Source organism: Durotheca rogersii (assembly GCF_024521655.1).
Source record: "Durotheca rogersii strain YMJ 92031201 chromosome Unknown GGS23scaffold_4, whole genome shotgun sequence".
NCBI lineage: Eukaryota > Fungi > Ascomycota > Sordariomycetes > Xylariales > Xylariaceae > Durotheca > Durotheca rogersii.
The window spans coordinates 2,603,310-2,630,105 of record NW_026251235.1 but is presented as its reverse complement, the minus strand read 5'-3'; the positions used below and the strand labels follow the sequence as shown (position 1 = coordinate 2,630,105).

The 26,796-nt window shown below is 56.4% G+C and overlaps 10 protein-coding genes across 10 annotated transcripts; 5 read left to right on the top strand and 5 right to left on the bottom strand.

The window, feature by feature from the left end:
• Positions 1 to 971: 971 nt before the first annotated feature.
• On the top strand, positions 972 to 2,476 carry GGS23DRAFT_383713 (uncharacterized protein). Its single transcript, XM_051513457.1, has 2 exons — positions 972 to 1,729; positions 1,931 to 2,476. The coding sequence occupies exons 1-2, from the start codon at positions 1,553 to 1,555 to the stop codon at positions 2,396 to 2,398; spliced, it is 645 nt and encodes a 214-aa protein (XP_051375068.1). The 5' UTR covers positions 972 to 1,552; the 3' UTR covers positions 2,399 to 2,476.
• Positions 2,477 to 4,195: 1,719 nt separating this feature from the next.
• GGS23DRAFT_383698 (ENTH-domain-containing protein) lies at positions 4,196 to 6,350 on the bottom strand. The gene is made up of 4 exons (XM_051513456.1): positions 6,161 to 6,350; positions 5,997 to 6,066; positions 5,715 to 5,935; positions 4,196 to 5,662 (listed from the first exon to the last, which is right to left on the bottom strand). Exons 1-4 carry the CDS (start codon positions 6,231 to 6,233, stop codon positions 4,311 to 4,313), a joined length of 1,716 nt encoding a protein of 571 aa, XP_051375067.1. The 5' UTR covers positions 6,234 to 6,350; the 3' UTR covers positions 4,196 to 4,310.
• A 947-nt stretch (positions 6,351 to 7,297) lies between these two features.
• On the bottom strand, positions 7,298 to 7,613 carry GGS23DRAFT_383694 (uncharacterized protein). Its single transcript, XM_051513455.1, has one exon. It carries the CDS (start codon positions 7,579 to 7,581, stop codon positions 7,333 to 7,335), a length of 249 nt encoding a protein of 82 aa, XP_051375066.1. The 5' UTR covers positions 7,582 to 7,613; the 3' UTR covers positions 7,298 to 7,332.
• A 1,649-nt stretch (positions 7,614 to 9,262) lies between these two features.
• On the bottom strand, positions 9,263 to 10,473 carry GGS23DRAFT_594480 (glutaminyl-peptide cyclotransferase; the record flags this gene model as incomplete). The annotated part of the gene is made up of 2 exons (XM_051518171.1): positions 9,263 to 9,770; positions 9,845 to 10,473. 2 exons carry the CDS (start codon positions 10,471 to 10,473, stop codon positions 9,263 to 9,265), a joined length of 1,137 nt encoding a protein of 378 aa, XP_051375065.1.
• A 679-nt stretch (positions 10,474 to 11,152) lies between these two features.
• On the top strand, positions 11,153 to 12,836 carry GGS23DRAFT_383649 (uncharacterized protein). The gene has a single exon (XM_051513454.1). It carries the CDS (start codon positions 11,776 to 11,778, stop codon positions 12,769 to 12,771), a length of 996 nt encoding a protein of 331 aa, XP_051375064.1. The 5' UTR covers positions 11,153 to 11,775; the 3' UTR covers positions 12,772 to 12,836.
• A 1,984-nt stretch (positions 12,837 to 14,820) lies between these two features.
• Positions 14,821 to 16,271, top strand: GGS23DRAFT_556733 (uncharacterized protein; the record flags this gene model as incomplete). The annotated part of the gene is made up of 3 exons (XM_051515665.1): positions 14,821 to 15,109; positions 15,174 to 15,585; positions 15,801 to 16,271. Coding segments are annotated over exons 2-3 (605 nt in total), but the record flags the coding sequence as incomplete, so codon positions are not given.
• A 455-nt stretch (positions 16,272 to 16,726) lies between these two features.
• GGS23DRAFT_383539 (uncharacterized protein) lies at positions 16,727 to 18,750 on the top strand. The gene is made up of 3 exons (XM_051513453.1): positions 16,727 to 17,105; positions 17,166 to 17,906; positions 17,998 to 18,750. The coding sequence occupies exons 1-3, from the start codon at positions 16,847 to 16,849 to the stop codon at positions 18,468 to 18,470; spliced, it is 1,473 nt and encodes a 490-aa protein (XP_051375062.1). The 5' UTR covers positions 16,727 to 16,846; the 3' UTR covers positions 18,471 to 18,750.
• A 772-nt stretch (positions 18,751 to 19,522) lies between these two features.
• On the bottom strand, positions 19,523 to 23,596 carry GGS23DRAFT_383533 (uncharacterized protein). Its single transcript, XM_051513452.1, has 3 exons — positions 22,666 to 23,596; positions 22,550 to 22,597; positions 19,523 to 22,489 (listed from the first exon to the last, which is right to left on the bottom strand). Exons 1-3 carry the CDS (start codon positions 23,429 to 23,431, stop codon positions 19,680 to 19,682), a joined length of 3,624 nt encoding a protein of 1,207 aa, XP_051375061.1. The 5' UTR covers positions 23,432 to 23,596; the 3' UTR covers positions 19,523 to 19,679.
• Positions 23,597 to 24,446: 850 nt separating this feature from the next.
• GGS23DRAFT_617463 (uncharacterized protein) lies at positions 24,447 to 25,011 on the top strand (the record flags this gene model as incomplete). The annotated part of the gene is made up of 4 exons (XM_051520874.1): positions 24,447 to 24,494; positions 24,577 to 24,673; positions 24,731 to 24,825; positions 24,880 to 25,011. The coding sequence occupies 4 exons, from the start codon at positions 24,447 to 24,449 to the stop codon at positions 24,898 to 24,900; spliced, it is 261 nt and encodes an 86-aa protein (XP_051375060.1). The 3' UTR covers positions 24,901 to 25,011.
• Positions 24,932 to 26,707, bottom strand: GGS23DRAFT_383307 (adenine nucleotide alpha hydrolases-like protein). Its single transcript, XM_051513450.1, has one exon. The coding sequence runs from the start codon at positions 26,345 to 26,347 to the stop codon at positions 25,124 to 25,126; it is 1,224 nt and encodes a 407-aa protein (XP_051375059.1). The 5' UTR covers positions 26,348 to 26,707; the 3' UTR covers positions 24,932 to 25,123.
• Between the last annotated feature and the right edge of the window lie 89 nt (positions 26,708 to 26,796).

Here is a 26,796-nt window from a genome sequence, read left to right as displayed (position 1 = left end):
CTGCGTAGCAGCCTAGGAAGTCGTGTCACACCAGGCTAAACCCCAGCGTCAGGTGGTCATCTGGTGACTAAGAAAAGTTGGTCACTTGCTCTGCAGGCCACCGTCGAATTTGTCTGACTCCGTGTAGGAGCAGGTACCTACGGGCGTCACACACATTGGCGATGGAGGTAAGTACCTAACATAAGTACCTAATGTGCCTGTAGATCTCTGCCAAGAATATACGGCCTTCGATATTGCGATATTTCCACCACAACTCCTACCACACATACACAGGTGGAATTCTCACACAACCTTGTTCTCATGCGAACTGCTGTGGGTTGTACCTGTTAGGGTTTTCTGGATGAGTATGTTTCTAGAAATAGACAAACACACGTAGGTGTGGTTGAAGCAAACCTGTACGAGGGTTTGCCGGCTAGGGGGAGGAAGAGGCGTCGAGGATATATACCTTATTTCAGCCTACCAGATGTAGGCCTCCATTCATTCCACCATCGAGATCCCCCGTCCCTGACGCACATGCAGAGAAGAAGAGCTCGCCGTCTGCCGCCACCGAGAAACGGAAACGTGGTGGGCAAGAAAACATCCACCACATGTCGACAGGTGAAAGATGCTTTCGAGGACTGGCCTATATACATATGTATGCTTACCTACATATTCGGCCTCTGAATGGTGCTAATACTAGGTACACACATATCCATGCTTACAGAAGGTAGAATTCAACCACTGGGTACCTATACCTCCTAATGCACCTATATATGCATGGATGCATTAGGTACATATACGCTTCCGCTGGTGTGTTCATGTTATTTATGTTTAGGTAGTTATTCGTTCTGTACGGCGCGCCTTTGTACCTTCTCACGTACCTGATGTACGTATGGGCCTGCCATACGGTACGGAGAGGTACACAACCTCAGGCGGACGGGCGGGATCCAACCAGGCGGACGTGACAGCTAGAATCTGCCATTAGCCAATCAGCGCGAGTTCCCCAGGCAACCTGGTAGGCGGTCAGGATCCATTCCATTCCCGCCAGCTCACCTCGCCTGGCACTCCGTCGCGTTCACTGCCTGCCATTCAATACCTCCAATACCCGTACATAGTGAGACCGGCAGAGGAGAAAAGGGCGCAAACCAGGAAAAGTCTCCCAAGGCCAGAATACAATTTGCCTACCTCTTGTTTACTTGCTCCGTCTCTTCTCGCCGCCGCTTGGATATTTCATTTGTTGGTGCAGCAGCAATACTCGACTGATTATATGCCATCCGAACCCTGCCCGATCCCCCCGAACGACGCCCGCTTCACCCTTTTCTTCCCTCCTTCACATACCGCGTCTGCGCCTGCGCCTGCGCCTGCGCTATCCACCTGCGCGACTCAACTCCAGCCGCCACCGTCAGTATCGGAATCCCCGCCTCGATATCCAGCTAGACAGACAGACCGACAGCATACACAGCCCCTAAGACTACCCGCTGTACCGCGCTCTTAACCCCATTGCGCGTGCGAGATAGACCGTGCTCCGAGGCGAGCACACGCGGCAGGCGTATATAAGCAGACGGAGGGAGGCATGAACAACTACGCAAGCAATAGCATGAACGACTTCCCGGGGCCTAGCATGCACGGCGCCTCGGCGCGCTCCGGATCGAGGCCGGGCCAGCGGTACGCGCAACCGATACGAAACGCCGAGCACGCGGAGCCCTGGGACCAGATCAGCGAAGAACACCGGAACGAGATCAACGATTGTGTGAGTGGCATGTTCCTCTCCGTCACACCTGCCCACCTACCTACCGCTGTCTACACACGCATACAGATAGGACAGGACAGGACGGGGCAATGCCCCCCCAATTCCCTTCGTCCCCCCCCCCCCCTCCCCTCCCCTTTCCACTTGCGAGGGACGGGCGAGGTAGAGGCACCAGCTAACTCGAATGGGCGAGAAAATTCTTAGTTCCACCTCTTCGACATGAACAAGGACGAGCAGCTCGACTTCAGCGAATTCAGATACGCGCTGCAGGCGCTCGGCTTCTCGAACCTGTCGCGCTCGGATCTCATCGCCGCCTTCAAGACGACGGCGCGGCCGCGAGCCGGCTGGACGCCCCTGCCCCCGATGCCGAATCAGCCGCCGCCGAGCGCCGCGCCGGGCGTGGTCGACCTGCGGATGTCGCGCGAGGGCTTCCAGACCGTGGCCGCGCGGTACGTGGCCGCGCGCGACCCGCGAGAAGAGCTGCTTAAGACGTTCGCTCTTTTCGACCGGGGCGAGAAGGGCTTCATCACGGTCGACGACCTGCGCTCCGTCGTCAAGGAGCTCGGCGAGGACGTCCCCGACAACGAGCTCCACAGCATGATCGAGCAGTTCGACGTCGAGGCCAAGGGCGGCGTAAGTCGCGAGGAGTTCCTGGGCATCTTCGATCGGTGACCCTAATCGGGAACAGCCAAAAAGAGAACGATGCGGATGCGCAAGGGTGGGAGAGGGAGACAAAGGGGGGGCTAATAAGAGAAAGCGGCACGGAAATGAAAGTGTGTTTACAAACTACGGACCTCCCCGGCTAAGGGGATTAGAAATACGGCGCATCTATCCCCCCCCCGGAATAGACTCGGACAGCAAGGTTCCTCGCATACGTCCCTCTGCGATTAATACCACCCCATCGCATAGGAACACCGAGGGGGGGGCAAACCAAGCGGCAAGCCGAGAGGGGAGAGCGCGTGCACGCTGATCCGGGAGGGTATGCGGCAGCAATAACAAGAGCGCGAGGAGGGAGAAGAGCAGCGGCTTGAGGGGGATGCTGCGCGAAGCTAGTCCGTCGAACCGAGACGACGCGAGCGGGGGTTCGATGTGTTGCCACCGCGCGAGTAGAAGAAGGGAAAAACCAGGAGGCCGCACGGGGCGAACCAAATACATGAGCGAAGGAAGAGAGAAAGAAGAGGGGGAGCACTAAAACCAGTGGTCCGAGAGAGAACCAGCAGTTCCCGCAAGAGATACCCAACACCTACCTACCTATATATCTTCATCCCTCACCCCTATACCACCGCATATGCATGCGCTCCACACGCATTCCGGCTCCGGGCACCTCCGCTCCGCCCCCCTCCCTCATTTGTTTCCCCCTCTCCCTACCTCTCCGCCCGGCCAACGCGGCGCGGCTCCATGCACAACAACCGCCGCGTTCGTCCGGTGTCTTCCCCCTGCTGCGCATGCATATTCACTTACTCACGTATACACAACCTACGGACTCACTGACGCACGTCTCTCTCCCTCTCTCTCTCTCGGTCGGCGGTAAGAACCAGGGGCGCACGCGGCAGCGGAGCACGGCGGGCGGCGGGCGGCGGAATAAACGTGTACTTTGAATAGGGGCTGGCATTCGGCGTTGGCGTTGTGTAATTATATACCCCCCCCCTTTTTCTGCGCGCGACCGACCGCCCCCTCGCCGTCCGGGGTGGGGGGGCGTCACGGGGTGGCGAGGCTCCCATCGCGCGGGAATCAAGCCCGTCAATACATCATCCATATACGAGTGAAATGCGTAACCAGCGCCCCCCTCCCCCCAGGAGAGTTTTTTTTTTTCTTTTCTCGTGTATAGCGACTAGCAACAAGCAGACATCCGGTTCTCTGCGTTACCGCGTCGCGAGTTGTGTATACGTGTATAAACATGACAGAGGCAGTCCGAGACTATTCCTGTAGCACTCGGGGACGGGTGGAGGAAAGGGGGTGGTATCGCGCGGCGCAGACTCAGTCGTGCGCGAGAGAATAAGGAGAAAAGGAGGGTTTCATAACAAAAAAAATTTCATAATAATAAAACGAAGCAAGGAAAAGGAGCAGGAGATGAAATCGCCATGCGACCCCGTTGCGCGCGGGTGCAGAACAGAAGACTTAAAAATTTTTTAACATGAAAAAAGCTAAACGCGTGATTAAGCACTAGTAATAATGGTAGATATAAGAGTAAGTAAGAGTAGGAGTAGTAGTAGTAGCAACAGCGGTAGCGGTAGCAGAAGGCAACAGCAGTTCTTTGTGTAGCAGGTATGTAGGTACGGTAAAGGGTTGGTTAGGAGGTAGGTAAAAAGGTTCAGTTTAATTCCCCTAGGTGGGTAGTAAAACAGGGGGGGCATCGTGGGCGCCCAGGTCGGGGCGGCCCCCGTCCTTCCTCTTCCCCTTTGTCGTCTGTCCTCCCTTCTCCTTTCTTCGTTCCTCGCCCTTCTCGGACCCTTCTAACCCTTCCTTACCATTCTCTTACCTCGCAATTCCACCCCCCCACTCCTCCCGCCTTTTTGCCCATCTTTGTAATGTCCCCCAATTTAACGATAGAAAGCGAAAAGTAAAACTATAAAACAAACATGGTCTAGAACTGGATGAGATCTTGCCCCTGACCGTTGTTCGGCTGCTGAGGTGACCGCGTCGCGAACGGGTTGCTCCCCCCTCCGTACCCGCCAAAACCGACGGGCCCGGTGGCGGCCGGCATCTGCGGCGCGCCGTACGACACCGTCGGCATTCCGGTAAACTGCTGGCGGAGGAACGGGTTGTTGCCCGTCGCATCGGCCGTGAGTTTGTGCGCACCGGCACCTGCCGAGTTGACGAAAGTACCCGGCGCCGTGTGCTGAGCGGGGATACGTAGCTCGCCCGTGTTTCCGAAGGTGTCCATGCCGTCGCCGCTAGCGAGAAGCGCGTTAAGCTTCTGCTCGTGCTCGCTAAGTTGTCGGGGGGGCTGCTGGTTCGGGTTGAAAGAAGGTTGGAGCTGTAGTTGGGGTTGGGGTTGGGGTTGGGGAGAGAACGCCTGAAGCGACTTCTGCTCGGGAAGGCTTTGTAGGCTGCTAAGGCTGGGAATTAATGAGGCCTTGGCTGTCTGCGGCCGTGTGAAGTTGTTATTGTTGTTATTAGTAGCGAAGGGGTTATTCGAGCCAGTCGGCATGGGCCTAAGCGCTGACTGAGCCTGATTATTAGATGCCCACGGATTGTTGCTACCGGGCTGGAGAGTCGGTTCTGGGGAGGCGGTAGGCTGGGGGTGCTGGAATTGGGGCTGGCCGGCGTAGGGGTTATATCCGGTAGGCTGCATCTGGAACGGTTGCAGCTGCGGTTGGAGGTGGTTCGGCTGTTGCCCGTAGGGGTCGTACATGCCTGTCTGCTGAGGGTTGAAGCCGTTGTTGTAGCCGTTCGTGTAGCCATTGGCAGGATATCCGGTGTATGTGTTGTTAACGTATCCGGTCGGTTGCGGCTGCGTCATCTGGCTCTGGTCGATGGGGTTGCCGAGCCAGTCGACATTGCTTCCCTGTTGGTAACCCATGTTGAGGCCGGTCGGGTGCGTGTTGGGTTGCGCCGGGCTGTCATCGAATAGCGACTTGGCATTGCTCTCTTCCAATTCCCGCTTTCGCCGTTCGTCCTCCTCCTTGCTGAGCTTGATAGCTTTGGCTAGGTCGTCGTCCTCCTCCTCCACCCCTTGACGGCTCTCGCGCTTCCTCCGGTCCTCCTCTTCCTGGTATTTGCTAGCCTCCAAGGCCAGCTTGTATTCGGCATCTTCCTCGTCGTCGCTGTATTGCCTGGGTCTGTGGCGCCCGTGCTGCGCCGCGGCGGTCGGACCATCGGGATACTCATCGATGCCGGTCACCCGAGACTTCCATGCTGCCCGACCGGCGCGTTCGGCGCGCAATCGTTCCTCGTCCAAGAGCAGAGCCGTCAACTCCTTCGCGGCCACCCGGACTGTATCCTCGTGAGCAATAGCGCAATCTCAGGTCGGATCGATATCACAAACCATTTTGTCCGACGTCGCGGCCCTCCTCGTCGACATAAACAAATTCCCGCAGGGTCTTGATGATGTAGATGTTCTTTCGCGCCCAGGTAACGACCAACTCGGAGCCCTCGTGCAGACAGTAATCTAGAACTTTGAGGGCTTTGAGGACGTGTCGCCAGTTCTTACCCTTGTCGTTGAGACGCTTGTCGAGCATATCAACAATGTCGTAGAACTCGGTGGACCTAGGAAATATGTTAGACTCGAGCTGTCAGGGACTTGAGCCGTTCTCATCGGGGGCCATACGAATTGAAGCTTAATTGCGCGATCTCGGTCATCTGGCTCCCGGTCGGGCCCCACGGGTCGTTACTCGTCGCTACAGAAACGGAGTCAGCATTGGGGACGCAGCGACGCGCAGGCCAAGCAGGTGACGGGTTGCAGCGGGCGAATAGGGGATGTGCAGCACGTACCTTCGCGCACTTTGACCTGGACGCTCGAGTAGCCCTTGGTGACATTTTTGACACTCCTCATAACCTTCGACATCTTGGCGGTATTTGTGCGGACGAGACGGGCAAGCTAGACAGACGCGACGATGACAAAAGTGAGAGTGACGGAAACCGAAGAAGAGCAGGCGTTGGGTGATGAGACGGATGGTACGATATGGCTGGACGGGTTGCCGGGTGGTGGTGACGTCGGGGGGTCGGTATTGGAGTCGGCGCAATCGCTCGAGGCGCAATCCAACCGGTGGATTATCTCTCAGCACCTGAGGCCCACCGAGCTACGGTGGCGGGCGACGAAACGGGCGGCGCTCGCGCGGGACTCGTCTCAAGCTACGCAGGGAATCGGAGCCAACGCCGACGTGCGAGTCTTCACCTGCCACTGAGAAATGGAGGCGACAAGACGAGCCAGCAAGGCCTCCCACTACCTGCCGGGACGGCGTGGCGGATGCACTAACTGGCCTAGCAGCGTGGATAGGAGGGTGACGACGATGGCGATAAAGGGGATTTACGGGGCGAGGGAGACCGGGGGGGAGGGAAAGCTGAAGAAGGTGGCTGGCGGCAGTCGGTCTCGTTGGCCGCCTGGACGGCTGGCTGGCTAGCGGTTTGATCGCAGGAATGAATGAGAGTGAATAGCGGCAGCGGCAGCAGCACGGAGCAGATGGGTTAAGATGGACGGAGGGAGAATCAGTTGGACGGATGGCTTTGATTGATCGAGTGATGAACTGAGCAGAAAGTTGGTCTGGGAGGGGGGGGGAGAAGTCCACGTCCTCTGCAAGCCAGGGACGGGCTGGGCTGGGCGCCGGGCTGGTTGGCTAGGTCGGTTTGGCCTGGAGGGTACACGTATGTACACGTTGACCTCACTAACGGGTCACCTATGGTCATTTATGGGCCCAGCAGCCTCGGGAAGAGGTACCCCTACCTCGTGCCTCTATCTCGTGCCTCTCCCCCGTACCTTTTTTTCGTACCGTCTGCCTTACCTTGGGTGAGGAGGTACCTAGATGGCCGACTTTCCGAGGTACCAATGGCGAATCCAGCGCTCGGGGTACATATAATGACATCGAGGACAGGCGACGTCCAAAGTTTCAAATGGCATGCTTCAGGTGCCCAGTTACGCGCAGGTGCCCTAGGGTACCTACATGTACCTACCGTATGTGTGGACATGTACCCAATGTACAGGTCCTATGTCTATAGCAGAGCCAGCGGTCTGCTGCCCGCGATGAAGAAGCCGAGAGAGAGAGAGAGAGAGAGGCACCTAGCCGAACAGAGAGCGACGGGCAGCGAAGCGAAATAAGCAGGCCGCGCGCCTCTCGGTGCGCGTACAAGCACACCTTGGGTAGCAGCAGTAGTACCGGCGGGATGGGAGAAGGAATTAGGAGGTACGTCCTACGCATGTATGCACCTGTGTGTGCCTCGGCAGATTCCTATCTGAAGAGCCTTAGGTCCCGCGTCTACAAGTTAGGTTAGGTAGTTAAGCACCTAGGAGAAGCTGACAATGACCCCTATTCACACCTGTATAGAAGCAGGTAAGGTCAGAAAGGGGGTCTGCCCGAAGAGTAAGATGAGCTGTGTACCCGATCCCAAATTGGATCGTCGATATTTGCGCGAACAGACGTGGTTACGCCACTTGCAGAAACGGAATTACGCACAGTCCGTATGTATCCGTACACGGTCGGTCCTCTCTAGGTACCTACCTAGCTTCCGCATTCATCGTATACCTCTTAGGTACTCCTCAATCTCTCCCTACCTCTACCTACCTAACGCAGTCCGTGCTTATGTGCCATCTGTAACAACATGCATAGTGCCAGAAGGCGACTCGTCCACACGAACTCCCCCGCAAGTTGTCATTCTTCTTTTCCTTTCTTCTGCTTTTCCTGGGGGGCGCCGTCCCTCCGCGGTAGTCCTCGGTGACGGTGACGGTGACGCGCGGCAGGCAAAGTCCCAAGCCGCCCCCCTTGTCTATCCCCTCAGCATCACACCAATCCAGCAGCGTGCGCGCTCTACCTCCCGCGTACTCGTAGAGGATGCGATATTACCTACCTTAGTAGGCAGGTATAGGCACCAGGCACATACCTATGCCGTCAGGTTACGTCCTTCTGCAGCCGAAGCTCAGCTTACGAATGCTCCGTAGTAGCGCATCTGCAGCATTGCCGCATCGAGGCACAGCCAACAACACCATATGCGCGCTCGCCCCGTTTCCTCTGCGCTGAAGATGACGTACGCGGTGGAGCCGTCGAGCTGTCAAGGAGACCATCAAGAGGTACCTAGGTAATACTGCTGCACAGCCCATGCATATCTGTTATGTAAGTAATTCATTGGCAGCGTCTTGGTACTCCTATGGGAGTGCTACCTTAGGTATAGTACCGCGGCACGAGGGGAGTAGAGGTAAAATATATTTCGCCTCGTCGCCGACAGCCTCCTCCATCTAGGAATGGTAGTAGGCCGCCCCTCCGATTCCCACCTTTGTGCACGCATGCATGCATATGTACGTCTCTTCCCCCGCCATGCACACAATAACTATCTAAGGCACCTGCTAAGATAGTCGGAGATCAGCATCGCGCCCTACTAGCTGCCAGGTTGCTGGTGATGTCCCGCCGCCGAGACGAACCGGATGCGCCCATTCGCTTTATGCATACCTAGTACGTATGTGCGTACCTACGTACGAATACACAGACGTGAACGGACAGGTGGAACCTTAATCAGGAGGTCCGGATCGGTACGCTAGACAAGACACGCGAATCACGGTGTGCGTGCGAGGTTGAGGTTGATACCCAACTGGGGACTGTCTATTGTACGCTTTGCTAGGTCGACACGGGGCCTCACCGAGACAGACCAAGCAGGCGGGGAGGGGAATATACGTCGCCTCCCCGGCCGCACCATACAACCAAGTTGGTTAGGTTACATCCATTCTTCTAGGGTACGCGCTCTCTGCATTCGTGACCAACAATACGATGCGCGCGCCAGAAACGCCGCGGGCACACACGGCTCGCTCCCAGACCGCGTAATCCGCGCATACGACGTACGAGAACCCCGTCCCCCCGCATATCGCACCGTGTATTAGGACGCTCAGGGTCGTCATCGTCCGCCGGCAGGGCCAGACCGTGCCGCCTCGCCGCCCTCCTTGGGTTCCACCTCCATCATGTCGAGCCACTCGAGCGCGAAAGCCGTCACAATCTTGGACCAGTCCCGCACCGTCGGCATGTCGAGGTGAGCGCCGTCGTCGTCGATCGTGTGCCACACCGGCGGGAAGCGTGCCGGGATGATATGCAGGATCGGGATCCCGCGAGCCATGAACGGCAGGTGGTCGTCCTCGATGAAGCCGATCCCGCCGAACGCCGTCCTGGCCGCCTCGGGCAGGAAAGGCTGCGACGGCCGCGACTCGAGAAGGCCGAGCCTGCGCATCCGGTCCTCGACCGTCGCCATGCCCCGGTACGCCCAGTGCGTCATCTGGTACGAGGACGCTATCTTGGGCTCGGCCGACCCGAGCAGGTCCAGCAGCACGAACAAGCTGATCTGGCTCAGCGGATTGCGGTACGCCGACATGGCCGGGTGGATCGACTGCTCCCACTGCTCCGCCAAGGATCTGGACGCCGGTGGCATTAGTCGGTGCCCCACCACGGAGATAAATAAAGTAAGGTTAGGGAGAAGCAAGCCTACCTCGATCCGTAGAGCGAGTCCGTAGCCGACCATTTCAGAAACGCCTCCTCGCCGTCGAGCAGGAGGATCTGCACGCCCATGTCCATCTCGACGGTGCCGCCCTCGCCGAGGGCCGCCATCTCGTCGTGCATCTGCGTGATGAACGGGTCGAGGGTTCGCGCGACGTGCATCAAGATGGCGCAGGGCGCGGCGCTGTCGATGGCGCCGATGAAGCCGTCGGGCGTGAGCTTGCTGTCGTAGTGGGCGACGAGCGTGAGCAGGTTCGACTGTCCCTCGCGCACCCAGGGCGGCTCCCGCTTGAACACGAGGTTGGCGAAGGGCACCTGCTTACCGCCGGAGACGGGCGTCGTCGACGTCGAGTTGTACCAGCTGATGCTCCATTTCGGCAGCTCCTTGGCGAAGAAGTTGACGAAGTGTTCCTGCGCCTTGGCCTGGCCCGGCGTGCCGGGGACGCGAGGGATCAGGATGGGAGCCAGGAGCTTCCCGTTGGTGATGTCGAGGTCGTCGCCGCCCGACGGCACCAGCTTCAGGAAGTGGTCCGACAGCGCCGTGTACGCGAGGACGGTGGCGGGCGAGATGAGTAGGAGATGCAGGGCCAGGAGGAGGGTCGGAATGACGCGTCCCGCCATTAGGTAGAGATCGAAGGCAGGTAGGTAAGCTGTAAGCGGCGGCGCTTTACAATTGGCTGATCCGCTGGCTACCTCGGGCCAGCGAGGCCATTATCCGCCGACTTAAGAGGACTGAGGATGGGAAGGTAAAATAGCAGACGCGGGTTAGCAATACTCGCACGCGTCGGGAGTGGGAGTAAGAGAGCGAGCGAGTGGAAGAGAAGGTGAGGACAACGAGGATAAGTTCGGGATTAGCCGCGTCCGCGCCTATTGGCCCCTTTTTAGAGGGGGGGTTCGCCTGCAAGGCTGAAACGCCTGTCGCCAAGCCGCTTAAGCTTCCTCGCGTCCACACTAGGCGATAAGCAGCCTCGATACATGCATCGACGCAGGCATTTGAGCATACGCTATGCCTGTAGAGAGAGCAGAGCAAGTTCTGTGCATCTGTGCGTTTTGGTGGCGGTTCCTCTCGTGGCCTCGCTGCCTTAGACGAGTTGAAAGGTAAACCTAGTTGATCAATTGAAGGTGTAAAAACTAAACTGCTAAAAGGGCTTAAATACAGCGTTTTACGAACAGTTAGCTGTTGCGTGTTTTTCTCCAATTCCACCAATCACAGGCCTCCATTCTGGATGCCTGAGGATGCACACATCTACCTAGGAAGTTAGAGGTATGTAGGTATGTATCTTGCTGTCGACAGTGGCTCCGAAGGCTTCACAGCGCATCTCTTAAGCATCTATATGCAGGTAACGGACATCACACAGCTCGGATAGCACAAGATTTGTGCAATTTTTTTTATTTAACATCATCAGCGTTAATGTTGTGCGGCACCGGAAAGCCCCAGGATCTCCAGCCACCCACCCACAGCTCCCCTCTCTAGCCACCGATAGCCCCACCAGCCGAAATGGCCGTAGATACTAACAGCGCAGTGCCTCTCCTCCGCCCTCGACGGGCGGCCAACTCGAGCTTCAGATGTCAGATCTGGGTTATGTAATGCTGCAAAGCTGGTGGCATCGGCAGACTTGTCTCTGCATGGATTTACACGAGTGGACGTAGGTACGTGGCGTTGGGCGGTTATTAGTGGAGAAGCCTGGATGGTTCCGAGCAACAAACGGGGGAAGTACAAGAGAATGTACCTCCGTCCTCCTCCTCTTCCTCCCTCACCTCGCTAGCTTTTTTCTCACCAGATCCCTCTTCGACGCTCACGGATCCGTAGAGGGCACCCCGACCCCAAAACCCATTCAGCCGACACACACGTACCTAAGAAACAAGCACACCGGGACGGCGTCAGTCGTGGATTTTCCCCCGTCGCACCCGTCACCTCCACACATGGACCCGGACACCGCCCTCATCCTGCAGCTGCTGCGGGAGGATGCGGAGCAAGCCGCCGCCGTCGCTAGGGGCAAGGGCAAGAATCCCGAGGGCACCCAGACCGACGCCCAGGTGGCCCTCAACGTCTTCCTGACAGATCTGCTCACCACCGAGGCCTTCCTCGCTGACCAGAAGATGGCGCTGAGCATCCAGCGGGCGGTCCAGCTCGACGGCGACGCGCTCTTCCAATCGGAAGAGGAAGAGCGTCGGGCGAGACGCGACCGCAACATGTCCCTGGCTCTAAGCACCGGCCAAGACGGGGTGACGGCGTCGGAGGCCGGCCCTGGCGCCCCCTCCGACGACCCGGAGTACCTCGAGAAGCTCCAGTACCTCTACGTCACCGGCATAGATACCATCACCGAAGACAACGTAAACATTAGTGACGACGAGACGCTTGTGAATAGCCAGCCGGAAAGCTCCCGGTGGGCGGCCTCGCGCCCGGCGAAGAAGCAGCCGCAGAAGCGAGAGTGCGCAGCCTGTGGAGATCTCAAGCACTTTGCCCAGCTGGCCAAGGCCCCGTGCCAGCACGAATACTGTCGGGAGTGTCTGACCCACCTCTTCCGCGACGCCACTCTCGACGAGTCCCTCTTCCCGCCGCGCTGCTGCAAGCAGACGATCCCTTTGGACAAGAACCGGCTCTTCCTCGACTACGACGTAGTCCAGCTATTCCGCAAGAAGGCTGTCGAGTTCTCGACGCCCCGCCGGACGTACTGCCACGACCGGAACTGCGGCGCCTTCATCCCGCAGACAAACTATGTCGACGATACGGCCACCTGCGTCGAGTGCCGGCGCCAGACTTGCATAACCTGCAAGAACGCCCATCACGGCGGGGATTGCCCGAATGACGAGCAGCTCCAGGGGGTCATCCAGCTAGCCAGACAGCAGGGCTGGCAGCGCTGTCAGAACTGCTGGGGCATGGTCGAGCTGAACATGGGCTGCTACCACATGACGTGAGTTTTCGAAGATGTTTTTAACCGCTCCTGTTTTCCCATATCGATTGCTTATCTATGCATGCCCCCGATAGTTGCCGGTGCGGGTTTCAATTCTGCTATGTCTGCGGCGCTCGCTGGAAGTCTTGTCGCTGCGAGCACTGGGAAGAGCGTCGCCTATACGAGCGCGCCGTCGAGATTGACGCCCGCGACGCAGCTGCCAGAGGAGCGGCGCAGAACCGGGCAGCTCCGGTCGAGCAGAGACTCGTAGAGCGACCAGCTGCGCGGCCACAGCCCGCGCAAGGCACCGTCGCGCTGCTACAGCAAACTGCACAACGGCTGGCCGAGCAACGGGCGGCCGAGCAGCGGGCGGCCGAGCAACGGGCGGCTGAGCAGCGGGCGGCTGAGCAACGAGAGGCTGAGCGGCGGCAGCCCGCGCAAGGCATCTTCGCGCGGCCCCTGCAATGGCTGGCCGAGCAGCGGGCGGCTGAGCAACGAGAGGCTGAGCGGCGGCAAGCCGAGCAGCAACGGGCCGGACAGCAACACTTCGAACTAGAATTGGCCGCGCTGCGACAGGCCGTGCAGCTAGAATTCTCAGATTCAGATTCAGATGATGAAGAAGCAGAAGCAGAACGCATCCGGCAGCTGCGAGTCCGGGAGCTTATGGAACACCTCAGGGTGAACCACGAATGCAACCATCAGAGCTGGACCAGCCGTAGAGGGCCACGCAAGTGCGAGGAGTGCAACGACGTCATGCCGCTGTTCATCTACGAGTGCCGACAGTGCCGCATCATGGCCTGCCGCCGCTGCAGGTACAACCGTCTCTAGACGCCGCGACGGTGAGGGTCTCGTTCACCTCGTCGAGGTAGTTTATATACGTCTTCTTGCCCTTTTTTGTATGTTCATCCGAGCTAGCCAGCCGGCTGGCTGGCTGGTGGGGCCTCTCTCTCTCTCTTCCCCCCCTTTGGGGATTAGATCTCGCAGATTGGATGGACGAACGGACGTTACTCCCTGGGTTGGCGTGATTGCGGCCAGGCCGTAGAGAAGAGGGATTTCTGGTTCCCGAGAGCTCGGCGGTGAGAGAAAGACAGGGTGAGAGGGGCGGGGGAACGAGACTTTAGCGGCTATTCGGCGATGGGTAGAGTATCGGAGGCTTGATGACTGTGTGCAGGTCCCCTTACCTCTAGCAGGTCTGAACTCGAGGGTCATCACTGTAAAGCTACGTAGCCTCGCTTGTCAACATTCCGGATTTGGTTGTTATGGTAAGGCTAGATCTCACGACAATAAGCATGATGGGATTCATCAAACAAACGAACATGACTTATGTGAACCGCCGTGATGCCCAACCCCGATGTTTGTCATCCCAGGTTGCTGACATCCCGCAGCAGAGAATTTGAGTCCAATAGCGACATGATCGAGCCTATTGATTTCGACTGCTTTCCCGAGCAGGGACTCTCAGAAAAGAGCCGGGGGGAGGGGAGGTCTGTAAGCACGAGCGTGAGATTGAGGTGTGCGGCTGAGTGTATACATGCTTTAGGGGTAAGATGACGGTGGACGGTGAAAAGTTCATGTCTGCCACTACATATTTGGCTGGTGTTATCAGGCGATTTCGAGAGCAACCCAGCTCGTAAACTAATGGTATGTAAACCTGCAATTATCTTAGGGGGTAGGAATGGAGTTGTCCACGATTTGCTAGCGGTTCCGGTGGCGGCGGCTTCAGGTGCCGTAGGGGATCATCTCTTTAGGATCCAGATCTAGGACCATGTCTTGCTCCGGTAGACCTAGGTCTAAGGACAATTCGCTGGAGCTCTGGGCCAGAAGAGAAGTATATCAATATGTGTTGCGTTCCTGGGCTTAATGTGGTAACCTAACGAGTAAGTTATAGGAGGCCGGGCCGAGCTTCGAGTTGTTCTACGGCGTCGCCTCCGCGTTCATAGATTTTCATAACTCTACGTCCTGGTAGCTTTTGAATCAGCTACTAAGTTAGGGACGTTCATTTATTAAAATCCGTCGTTTTTGCCGCAGGAAACGTTACGCGGCCACGGGCGAGAAGACATATCCAGTTTTAAGCAAGGGGTAATCACACCATTGAGTCGGCCGAATCCAACATTACACACACAAACTGACGAACCAACTACCTTAGTGTTCTACCTATTAACTCCAGCATCACCTACCCGACGGAGCATTGCCTAAATGCGAATCATCGGGTAGAATCTTCCTCCTCCCACGTCCATAGCCCTCCAAGCTCTGACCCAAATCTACCAACCACTGCCTCTCCCGTATCCCGCCCCCTCGAGTCCGATCCGAGTTACTCCCAGCCATCCGACGCCACCAGGGCCGCTGTCAGCGTCGCCGCGATTCACCTCGTCGACGACAGTCAGCTTCTGCGCGAGCTCGCACCTAGCGCTACTCTCCTACTCTACCTACCACCAAAGACCACATTTTCTACTCTGACGGCTGTACGCTCAATGCCGTTGGCTGACGGGCTTTCCCTCGGCGCCTCGACCCGTAGGAGCGGAGATTCATGCGTCTTCGAGTTCCGTCTGCGCTCCTACCCCCCCGATCGCGCGTCTAGTCCCAGTGAGTCTGCGGGTACAGTGGTTGGGAGAGGGAGGGTGCGTTGTCGAGGTCTGGCATCGAGGGAAGATGAGATGTCGTGGGATAACTAGCACCCCGCAACCCTATCAGAGCATCTATGGCCTTGTCCATAATTTCTCTCTCTGGTATGGCCCAAAGGCTTGCCTAGTGATCCTTTTGGCCTTCTTCCCGGAGTTCTGGTTGACCAGGTTGGTGTTCGACACGTACATCTATCTGCCTACTCTGAAGAGGGCCGCGTTTTCTAGGCGAAGATGCACGTTTCAGTTCTCGGCAACTTCGTTCTGTAGGAGCTCACATGTAGGTATACACTATATCCACTGGTCCATATAAACCAGTTCCCGTGCGGTGAGAAACGGCGGCTTGCGTGTTTTCAGCCTGTCTAATATGGTCTGGAAGCGCTCGGTCTCCGCAAGATGATATAGGTACATCGCGAACGTAGGCAGCCGGGATACATACCCACAGAGAGACTCCCGCAACTAGCTACTACCCAGATCACTGGGAAGCAGCCCCTGCATCGAAACCGCGGTGGTCTTCCGGCTCGCGAACTGTCCGCTACTGAGTCTCGATGCTGTACACTTGGTTCGACAGCACCAGCGCCGATAGCAGTCGAACGCATATGGTCCAGGGAATCTTCAGGCAGAGCCTGTGATGAAAATAAACGCTTGGTGGAGAGATCATCCCCGCGCTCAGTCGCGATTCTCCATAAACCAGGTCCCCGACATCGTGGACACGCCAATGGCCTCGGCGTATTAGGCGCGACGGGTTTCGTAGCCCCCACACGCTGTAGGGTGCGTACCAAAGGCCGACATGATATGGGACCCTTCCTTTCTCTACATATGTATGTGGGAATGTCATCTGCCTCGTCTAAGTAATAGGTAGGTATTGCATGTTCGTAGCATATGTACAACCAACATACTGATGTGTGCGTGTGCATGTATATGTATATACTACCTTGTTATATAGGCATTACCCAGCCAGGTCTCTGCGCCCACGCAGTTACACTATACGACTGATGTGTGATCTATCGCGTAACTGCTTGGCTGAGCAGGGGTCGCGTCCCTCGGCCCGGTCCTCTCTCACCTCTCCAATCCTCTTCACGCCAACCTAGAGCCGTGCTGATAGAGGTTGCCTCCGGCTTCTGCTGCGCCCGTCGTGCGTACCTACGTTGCGCCCCTGGTTGGCGACTGCGTGTGCTCCGCGGTTGGATTTGTTGTCCGCCACGCATTGGATGATGGCGTTTATTACTGGGCTCGTAGGGCATCCGATTGGGCCATTGCCCAGCTGGACAAGCTGCCTACGCCTTTGGCACAGATCCTATAATAATAATTCAGGCACCGTCAGACACTCGGCTCTAGGAAAGTCTCCTTCGTTCCCAACCGCCCCGACTTCATACTATGTAGCGGTTGATCACGCTAGCCGTCTGACAATCCGTTGCCCCCTTTCCCGTCTCCCCTCCCTTCCCCTTCCCTCTCTTTCTCTCTTTCTCCTTCTCTCTCTTCTCCATGGATCCCATCTCTGATCGCCTAGACGAGAAAGCTGCTGGACAGAATGGTCAAGTACATAAGAGGCTCTTCATATTTTGTGACGGCACGCGGCAGGATGGCGTAAATGCGAATCGTCCCCTGACAAATGTAGCCACCCTTGCCCGGTGCCTGAATGGTGTAGCCGATGACGACTATCTCCAAACGGTTTACTATGACAACGGAGTTGGCAGTGCGTCCAGCCCTATCGCTAAACTCATCGACGGTGCAACCGGGCGAGGTAATGCTGACCTCGTCCTCGAGCGTGGCGCCTGCGTACTCGCCGGCTAACACTTGTCAGACATATCGACCAAGATTATGAATGCTTATAGCTTCATTTCGCATAACTACAACTTCAGCGACGACCTGGACGAGATATTCCTGGTTGGATTCTCTCGAGGAGCCTTCGCCGTCCAATGCCTTGCCTCCTTCATCAGCCAAGTCGGCCTGTTTCAGAAGCAGCACTTGTACTACCTCCGTGGTATGCTCGCCTTGTGGGAGAACCAGAACTTCAGGCGTCTAGGCCGGAACCAAAGGAACATAGTAAGAGACAAGCTGCACAAATATGTCACGAGGTTCCGTAACGAGGGCCTACTACACCAGGTTAAGATCAAGGCCTGCGCCGTCTGGGATACAGTCAGCGCTTCGGCAGTCCCAATGCCATGGCCAAGGCCCCTGTCCTTCGTGGGGAAGGAAATCCCCAAGGCCGTCGAGAACGCGTTCCAGGCTCTCGCCCTTGACGAGGCCAAGATGAAGTTCGAGCCATGCATATGGGAATCCAAGGAATCCGCGGACACCTACGCCAGACAGTGTTGGTTCCTAGGCTCACATACTGACGTTGGCGGCAATAACGACGCCGCGCTCGGCGTGGTGCCGTTAATATGGATGATTGGACAACTGCATGCCAACACTGATGCCAGTTTTAACATGCTAGAGGTGACCAAACACCTCAAACACAGGTTCCTCGATTGGAACCTCTCTGTGAACAAATTCCTCGGGCAGTTCACAGAAACCGCAGTCTTCTCTGAGACGTCAAATCCAGGTGAGTTTCCTAAGTTGCCCACGACAGATCAGAACCTCCGCACCAGCTGCTACCAGGCGAGTTGCCGTACACGAGCTCTAATCGCGCGCAGGCCGGATGACGAGGCCGTCGTGGCACTGGTGGCTCTCGGGGCTCCGACCTCGAGGATACCACCTGAAGTCGAACCACCACCACCCGGATCTCAAGCTCGTCCACTTCACGGTGCGGTTCGCCATGGCCGACGGCGGGAGCCGATGTAAGGCGCTGCGGAAGTGGAAGACGACGGGCCAGGGGGACGGCACGGTGCGGTGGCAGCTGCGGGAGAACGTCCTCTTCGAGGACAAGCTGAGCGACGACAGAGACTGCAAGGAGTACGAGGAGTACGAGATGTTCGCGGCGTGGCGCGATGGCGAGCACCCGATCGAGCAGACCGACAGGACCGCTTTCGCCGCCCACGTGCGGGTCCTGATCCAGGATCAGACCGAGGAATCGGAGGGGAGCCTGAACTACGTTTACGATCTCCTGGGGAGAAACTTTTATTTCGACGGCGACCAGCTTGCGCCCGATATAATGTATTCACCGTAGCCGGTGTTGGGAAGCGGGCGCACTTCGTGGGGTCACGGCGGGCATATAGATCGGCACCGGTGTAGTAAAGGATGATTCCCGTAACCCTCACATACTATGTAAGGATGAAGAGGCGCCTTCGCGCTCAGTCCAGATCGATTTAAGCAGCGATAATATCCAAGACCTTCGGTTATGAGATGAGAGATAAGGAATCATGTTTCCTTCCGTCAAAGTCGAAGCCAGGCTCTATATACTACTATATGACTAACAGGGACGGGCAGAGCTGCGCTTATCATAACGACCTGACTACGGGAATGAGCGGCACGAAACCCGGGGGGTCCTTGTAATTGGTATATAGAGGGACGCGCTGCCAAGAGTGCGGAGTGAAAAAGAGGGAGTCAACTGAGGTCCAGCCAGCCTCCCTTATGTGTCTGAGAGCCCCTGCCCCCTTTTCTACCAAATCACGGAACAGCCGAAGGTAGGAAGTATTATCATGTCTTCTTCGTCCCGCAACCTACGGACGCCTGATCGTGCAAGTCAGGTCAGCCAGGCCATGGGTCCCGCGCGTGCGTGACCCGCACATGTCCTCGCCGCACATGCATTTGCACGGCGGGTGCGTACACACATATACATTACGGGGGCCTGTTGGTACGGTGTGGCGCATAAACAGACGCCCATCTACATACACACGCATAGGCCTACGTGCGTCTGCGCCTACTGTGAGTATTTCGCCAGACGCCCCCTCTCCTTCACCTAATTCTCAGATCCGAATTCTCAAGCCTCGGTGTATAACTCAACTCCCCTTCGCCCCTGTACCCTTACCTTCTCAGCTCGTTTATTCCCTATGTCCTATGCCCTATCTGGCAAACGCCCGGCCGCCCGGCCGCCCCCCGTCCACCACACTCGCCCTAACCTAGGCTGAAGTCACCACTGCCCTACTCGCGAGCCCTGGGCAGGCGAGGAGAAGGAGGGGGCTGTGGAAGGATTGACGATGGGTATAAAGAATCGCGGGCGGAACAGAACCAAAAAGAAATCAAAGAAACAGACGAGGGTATGGAAGGGGGTTCTATCCATACTGGCGTCCGTCTGTTTAGGTGTGATATCGCCTTTGGGAGAAAAACAAGAACCAGATGGGAATAATTTAAGTTATAGGTTTCTTCGAAAATGAGCATCACGCCATGCCCGAGCCCAGCCGCAGACCGCGATCCACGACGTGCCGTGTTTCTATGTTTACGCCAGCTCGACCTGTACGTCAACACCCACTTCCTCTGCGGCGCCGGCGTCTGTCATGGCGACGTCCTGCTCCTGCATATGGTCCTGCTCGTCGTCGCCTTCTCCGGCGTCGCCTTCCTGCGTCTGGACGTCGTTATCGGCCTCAGTTCTGGTTGCGACCGCCACGCCGACTGTGACTTCTATCTCGGGGGAGCCGACGGACGGCTTGCCCTTCGGCAGACCTTGGGCCACCGCGACCTGCACCCGGACCGTGTCCTGGGTCTCGTCGTCTCCCGTAGCCTGGGCCCCCGCGTCCTGGTCTGCGTCCGCTGTCTTTGCCGCCGCCAGTGCGGCCTGCCGCTGCTTCTCTCGCTCGATCCACGCCGGCGGCAGGCCGGGTCCACTATCTGCGTTGCCGTAATCACTCTTCTTGGTGCCTTTCGGCCATCGGCCCGGGCCCCTGCCGGTACCGCCGGGCTTACGCTTACCGGAGCTGGCCTTCTGGGCTGACTTGCGGACGCTAGAACCGCCGGTCGAGCGCCGGGGTTTGGGCCGCGCGGCCCGCCGTACACTGGGAGGAGGGAGACGTGGCGGCGGCGGCGGCCTGGGGAGCGTCGAGTGTATGCGCGACAGGGCGGTCCGTCTGTTGTTAATTGGAGGGAAGACTTGAAATCTACTGACGGGAATCGTTTCGTACGTTTTCTGCCATCCATGCTCGTCATCCGTTAGGGCGCTCGCGCCGGTACCGGTCGATACGTTTGGATCCTCCTGTCGACCGCCGGGAACTTTTACACTGTCCTTGTCAACACCGTTAATCTGGATGTTCTCCTTCGTCTCGAGGGCATCATCGTTCGGCTCTGTCGATTCGAGGACGGATGAATCGGTTACTTCAGGAGGCTTATGATTGAACATCGGAGCAATAGCGAAATCGCCGGTGGCGATACCGCTCTCTGCGAGCGTTTGAACCGCCTTGGAATCTTCATCCTCCTCGCGAGGTGCGATGGTATTCAGGGCGGGGCCAAGCTCAAAGTTCGTAGCGTTGCTACGACCCATAACGTACGGCGTCCAAGTGAGATTCCGCGGAATCAGCTTGACGTACTTCTTCGCTTCCCATTTGGCGACTTCTTTGTGGCAGTAGGCTAGATCTACGCGAAACGCGTAGACGTGGGTGACAGGATCCCGTACAAGAAATCGAAGTGCTTCGAGGGCGGAGATGACATCGTCGGGCGTCATCCCCGTGTCGTCGGATATCTGCCGGATACTCATGCCCTTCTGAAACTTATCTTTGGGCATATGCTCCATGAGATACTTGCAGATGACCAACCTCCAGTAGTTACGATACGATACGAGACCCATGTCGGAGAGCGGCTTCTCGGGGGATCCCGTCTTTTCCTCCACTTTGGTTAGGAGGTAGGAAAAGTCTATGAGCAGATGGCCGTATCCTTTCCGTTGGTGTATAGGCAACGTGAGAATGCAGCTCACGTTATTCTGGCTGCTGGCGCGCTTTTCCTTGGAAAAGTAACCGACAAAATGATAGCCGAGGTCGTCGTACTCGCAGAGCACGTAGAACAAGAATGGCTCAACGTCGTAGTAGAGCGTTTTGGAGCCGAGGAAAAGCTTGGCCAGCAGGCAGAGGTTTTGGCAATAGACCGGATTCTTTCGGCCGTCAACCTCAAAGAATGAGATCGAGCCGTGCCGGTATATCTCGTCGCCTGGAGGGTGTTTCGCGGGGCACTTGAGCTTGTGCCGCCACGCGACGTAGTCGGAATTCATGTACTTCAAGCAGAACTCGCAGATGTAGAGGACCCGATTGCGACTGTACTCTTCGGGATACGGTGCTGCGTACCACGTATCTATCTCCCAACCTCCGAATTCGATGCATTCGATTTGACTCGCCGGACCCGAGGTTTTCTTGGACTTCTTCACCGGCACCTCAGCTACGGCTTGCATCGCCAGCAACCTATTCCTCCATTCTTCTTCGGCCTTCTGCTTGGCTTCGTCAAACCGGCGCCGGTCATCTTTTGTTGGCAGTGTCTTCGTCGTATCGGCCTGCTCCTCGGTTAAAATGCCACCGTAAGGTTTCCCCTTTAGCTCATCCGTTTCCTTGTCAAAGAACGAATAGAAAGGCTGGGAGTAGCTAGAGGGGAAGAATGGTGCCATGGTGGGAGTCGGTTCTGCAGCGGCCGCGGTACGCGCCGACCTTGCGTTCCGTGACGATCGGGATGTAGTAGCTCTGCCGGTTCGCTTTTTTTGCGGTCTGGGTTTCTGTGAAAGCCTTAGGCGAAGATCCGCGCTGTCTACTCGCATTTTGACTATCAAACTGGAGCGGGACTTCTTGACGATGGTACACGAGGAGGTTTGGCTTGGCACCTTAAGCCTCAACGAGCGTACTGACCGTGGCCGAATCGGGGTTTCGACCGTGCTCGCTTTCTCGGGGGCGACTTCGTCTTGGACGGACTCGTCTTGGACAGACTCGTCCGTTATGTTTCTCCTCCGTTTTCTTAGTGACATCACCTCGTCGTCGGCCTCTACTGAAGATGTCTTCCTCTTCCTCAAAACCCGCGAGCCATCCATGGGATCTTCGTCGAGAACAAGTTGGTTGAAGACGGAGTGAGCGTCGGGCTTATTCACGCCACGTTGAGGGGGGAGGAGGTCCCTGGCAAGTTTTGGGGCGGACGCCCGACTGGGAGACGTTGGCGACAAGTCGCTATCGTCGACAACATCACTTAACACTACTTTCATGTTGTGATCGCCTTCTGCGTCCTCCGCACCCGAGTCGGATCCCGCATCATCGCCAGCACATTCTGGACACTTCCAGTTTGACGGACCTACGGGGAGATGTTAGTGATGCGGGGAGAAAGGAGAGACGTATAGCGCCTAAAACTTACCACTTCCTTCGACGAGAGCTTGATGTTCGCGCGCGCATTGCTGGTGGGCTAAACAAACACGGCAAATTAGCCCGATGCTGCCCTCCTCGAAGCTATCGTAGCAATGTGTGACGTACCGTGTTCACCACACCCCTTACAAGCGAGATAAGCCTCGAATTCCTCCCCTGGATCGTGCTCCTCGTCTTTCTTACAGAATATGCAGTTATTGGGATCGACCGCATCAGAGTCCTCGTCTTCGTCATTATCTACGACCTCTTCCCATTCCGCTGCCGATTCGTGATCACTGGAGCTTGAGGCTGAACTGATATCGTCGTCGCTTTCGCTGTCTTCGTTGTCGGTCTCGCCGGGCTTGATCTTCACGGCACCGACCCCTTCGTTTTCATCCTCATCGTCCTCGGCTGCACCCACAGCTGCATCATCGTCCTCGTCACTAGAACCTGCGGTCGGATCGAGTTGAGGGGGGGCAGCATCATCTTCAGCTTCCTCCTCGCCCTCTGCATCAACATCAAATACGTCGTCGTCGTCGTCGTCATGGATGTCGCTACCGTCACTATTCGGCTCCTCCTCGTCCGGGCCGCCGTCGTCCCCATCATCTGGTACACGCTCGAGCTCGCCTTGTTCATCGTCCTGAGACATAATATCTTCTATGAGTACTGTGTCGATCTCACTATCACCTTGACCGTCGGAATCTCCATCGTTGTGGAGTTCGGTCTCATCATGTTCCTCTGCTGGTAATGGATTTACTACAGGCCCTTCGGGGAGGAGGGGGACGTCGTCCGCCATAACGGTGTCGTTAGGTAATTCCTCCTCAAACTCGGCGTCCTCTTCCGACAAGACTACGCTTTGTTGTAACTCTTCTTGCATAAGCTGTGCGTTTGCCATCGCGTTATATCAGCACGGGAGGATCGAGGGACGGAAATCTAGCGAAGCAGACACCTGGTGTATCGAAGGGTGTGTTATACATAAGTTGAGGGTATCCCGCGCGGACTCTCGGTGGCGAGTGACGTTCTGATGCCTCCAACCGACGCCACTTCACGTCATGAACGAGCTTGTCGCATGCCTGGCTCAAACAGCAGGAGGGTATCCTATGAACATATGAAGTCCGCAGGGGGATAAATGTAATTGGTCGTGCGTTCAGATCGTCGCGGTGCGCAGGACATCGGGGATTTCTCGCTGTAGGACAAGGTGTTCGGCAGAAGCTAGACGCGCCAGATGTCGGGATTAAGCGGGATGCTTGGCTGCAGTGATAAGACAGTACGAGTCAGCGAGATAATCGACGCGTCTCGGTGAGGAAATAGGGAGTTGGAAGAGTTACGAAGCCGGTGATGACTGCAACTTGCTATGATGGGTTGGCTCATTTGATGCGATGCGGTCTCGAGTGGATATTCACAAATATTGGTGGTGTAGTCTGCTGATGGAGCCCGCGACCGTGTAATCTCCGATTAGTCATCCGCCAAGCTCGAAGAGTGGAGAAGAGCAACCTACGAGGTGACTTGTATGTATCGTGTACGCAAATTATGTAGCATAGGGTACATGTACGGTAAAGCCTCTCCTCTCGCATTACATAAACACTTCAATACCGAGTGGTGATTGGCTCGTCTACCCCACCTACCTAGGTATTTAACTACCAGATTACGTATGTTACCTAATCAAAGCATCTCCACCGCAAAGCTTAGGTAAAGCCCAAATTCCTCGTCATCCCATCGTTAACCTACCGAACCTGATCTCGTCATATACTGTCACGAACCCCTACCGACAGATCCATCAGCCGGAGAAGTGGCCGCGAGCCATTGCGAGGACTCCATACTCCGGTCGACCATTATCGAATCGACGCGGGGCTCACAAAATCAGGGACGGGGCGCAGACACACACTGGAATTGGACCGCAATCCGTCGCAATGGGTGTACCGTTCGAAGCTTTGCTTCCCTACGCGATCATCCTCGCCGTAAGGATCTCCTGCCCCCAATCAGCGGAATTCCCGCGCCTTATTCGCAAAAGACGACCTGGGTGCTAAGTCGTGTGGCTAGATGTTCGGCGTGACTGGCGGCGGTCTCTCAAAATTCAGAAATTGGCAGAACGGGGGCAAGAGGCCGCGACGGTCGGTGGATCAATGGGATAGGCAAAGTATGAGGCGACAGCTTAGATGCGAAGCGTTCGTAGGTCTAACGCGATTATCCGCAGTGATGAACCGAGACCGCCGATTGACTGGATCACTACGAGGCCAGAGCGATGCGCCCCTCGCTCCGGCAGGCTTCGAGCTGAACAACCCGTGGAGGGTATGTCTCTCCAATGAATACAGAGTTTCAAGGCGCTAACACAACAATGTCTAGGTCGAGAAGCGCTTTTCATGAAGGACGCAAACGGCGAGGGACGAAGGGTAATAAACGCATTACGTGGCTGACCAACCCTCTTTTGTACAAAGTCGACGAGTACATCATGGCAGTTAACCAAATCCGCATTGATCGTAATCCTATTTGTTCCTAACTGCCCTCTAAATTCTCGTTTGGGGTATCATTCCTATCCTGTATTCGCAGGTCTAAGCATACCAAAACGCCAGCAATTTCCCAAGCTTATCTATATCGTGATATCCGGCCGGTTCTTATTCAATCCCTCGAGGAGCATACACGCTTGGCATAGCCTCTGGCTCGACATATAGCTGCAATTCTCACATTTCCTGAGCTTCTGCTTCAGCCTGATAGGAAGAGTGATACCTGCTGTCTTCGCGTAGCCTTTGGCTTGTTTCGGCTTGTCGGGGCGCTGACCTGGTTCAACCCCAGACACGGTGATTTCTGTTTCGAGCCCTGCGGCCTCGGCTGCCTCGTTTTCCCTCAGTTGCTTTTCCATTGCTGCCATCTGATTACCACCCAATCCGTTATTCGCCGATCCACAACCACCCACGCTGTCTTCCTCAGTCGTCGCATCTTGCCGAGCAGCACTCTTCCCCTCGCAGCGACAAGCGTCTTGCGCGGCGCCGGGGACTAGTCTAGCCATGTCCTCGCCGCTCCGAACGATGTCGAGAATCGCGCTCGGGCGAACCTTCTCCAGGTTCTTGATTAGAGCGCGAGCGCTGCCCCTGAAGGCTTCGGGACTATAGATGCACTCGGTACTGAAATAGTCTAGTTTTTTGTGATGCGCGTATAGCACAATCTCCTTCTCGTATGTGTACTTGAGGGGTTTGCTTCTCTTGACCTCACTAGCGTCGCTACCGGTAACAATACTCGTGCTCCTAGATAGGCGCGGCAAATCGCCCCGGAGGAGGTTCATCATAACGGTCTCAGCGACGTCGTCGGCATTATGGCCGGTCACAACGTGCCTGATCCCTAGCAACTTGGCGCCCCTATCCAGTGCTTGCCGCCGGAAGACGCCGCAATACGTGCAGTTGCCTTTCTTGCCGATAGTCTCGACGACCTGATCCATGGTCCAGCCGTAGAGCTCGTCGTAGCCGACTATTTTTAGGGACATGTCATACTGTATGGCGTTGCGCTTGACCGTCTCTAGGGAGTCATCCCTGTAACCCTTGATCCCTTCATCGATGCTGAGAAGTACTAGCTCGACTCCGTAATTGTGTCTCTCATTCAACGTCTTCAGCACCGAGGCTAAAACCGTTGAATCCTTGCCGCCAGATGCGCCGATGGCCACTTTTTCCCCGGGATAAAAAAGTTGTGAAGAAGTTATCGTGTGGTGGATTTCGTCTTCGAATATCCGGATAAAACAGCCTTTGCAGAGTTTCTGGTGGTTTTTCGGCCGCTTGATCAGGGCCCGCTCCGTCTTGCAGAGGGCGCAGAGCGCGGGAGGCATTCTCCACCAAGGATCGGTGCAAGTGCAGACGGGTATGTAGTATTCAAAGGCGAAAACCAGGATCGAATATTCGGTGTAAAGAGCACCAGGCGACTTTTTGGCGTTGACTCAACATTTGCTTAGTTGTAGATAGGAGCTCGCTCAATCAGAGATCCTGTCCCGATGTTGCTCAGCAAAGGTTGGGGGAGTTGAGACGACTCATAGGTACTGAAATGCCTTATCGCCTCAAGGGCAAAGCGATAGTTAGGTAATCGAACCCACGATTTTTCCCAGCCAATTAACATACTTAAGTGTTTTGCCGATATTTAGCCAGCCCCCACGAAGGAAACCCTACGCACAAATTTCTACTTCGGATCCCCAGCTTTTACTCGAACTTCTTCCCTTTACATCCTCAGCAACTCGGTCAACTTCTCCGGCCCACGACCACACGACTAAACCGCCGATATGGT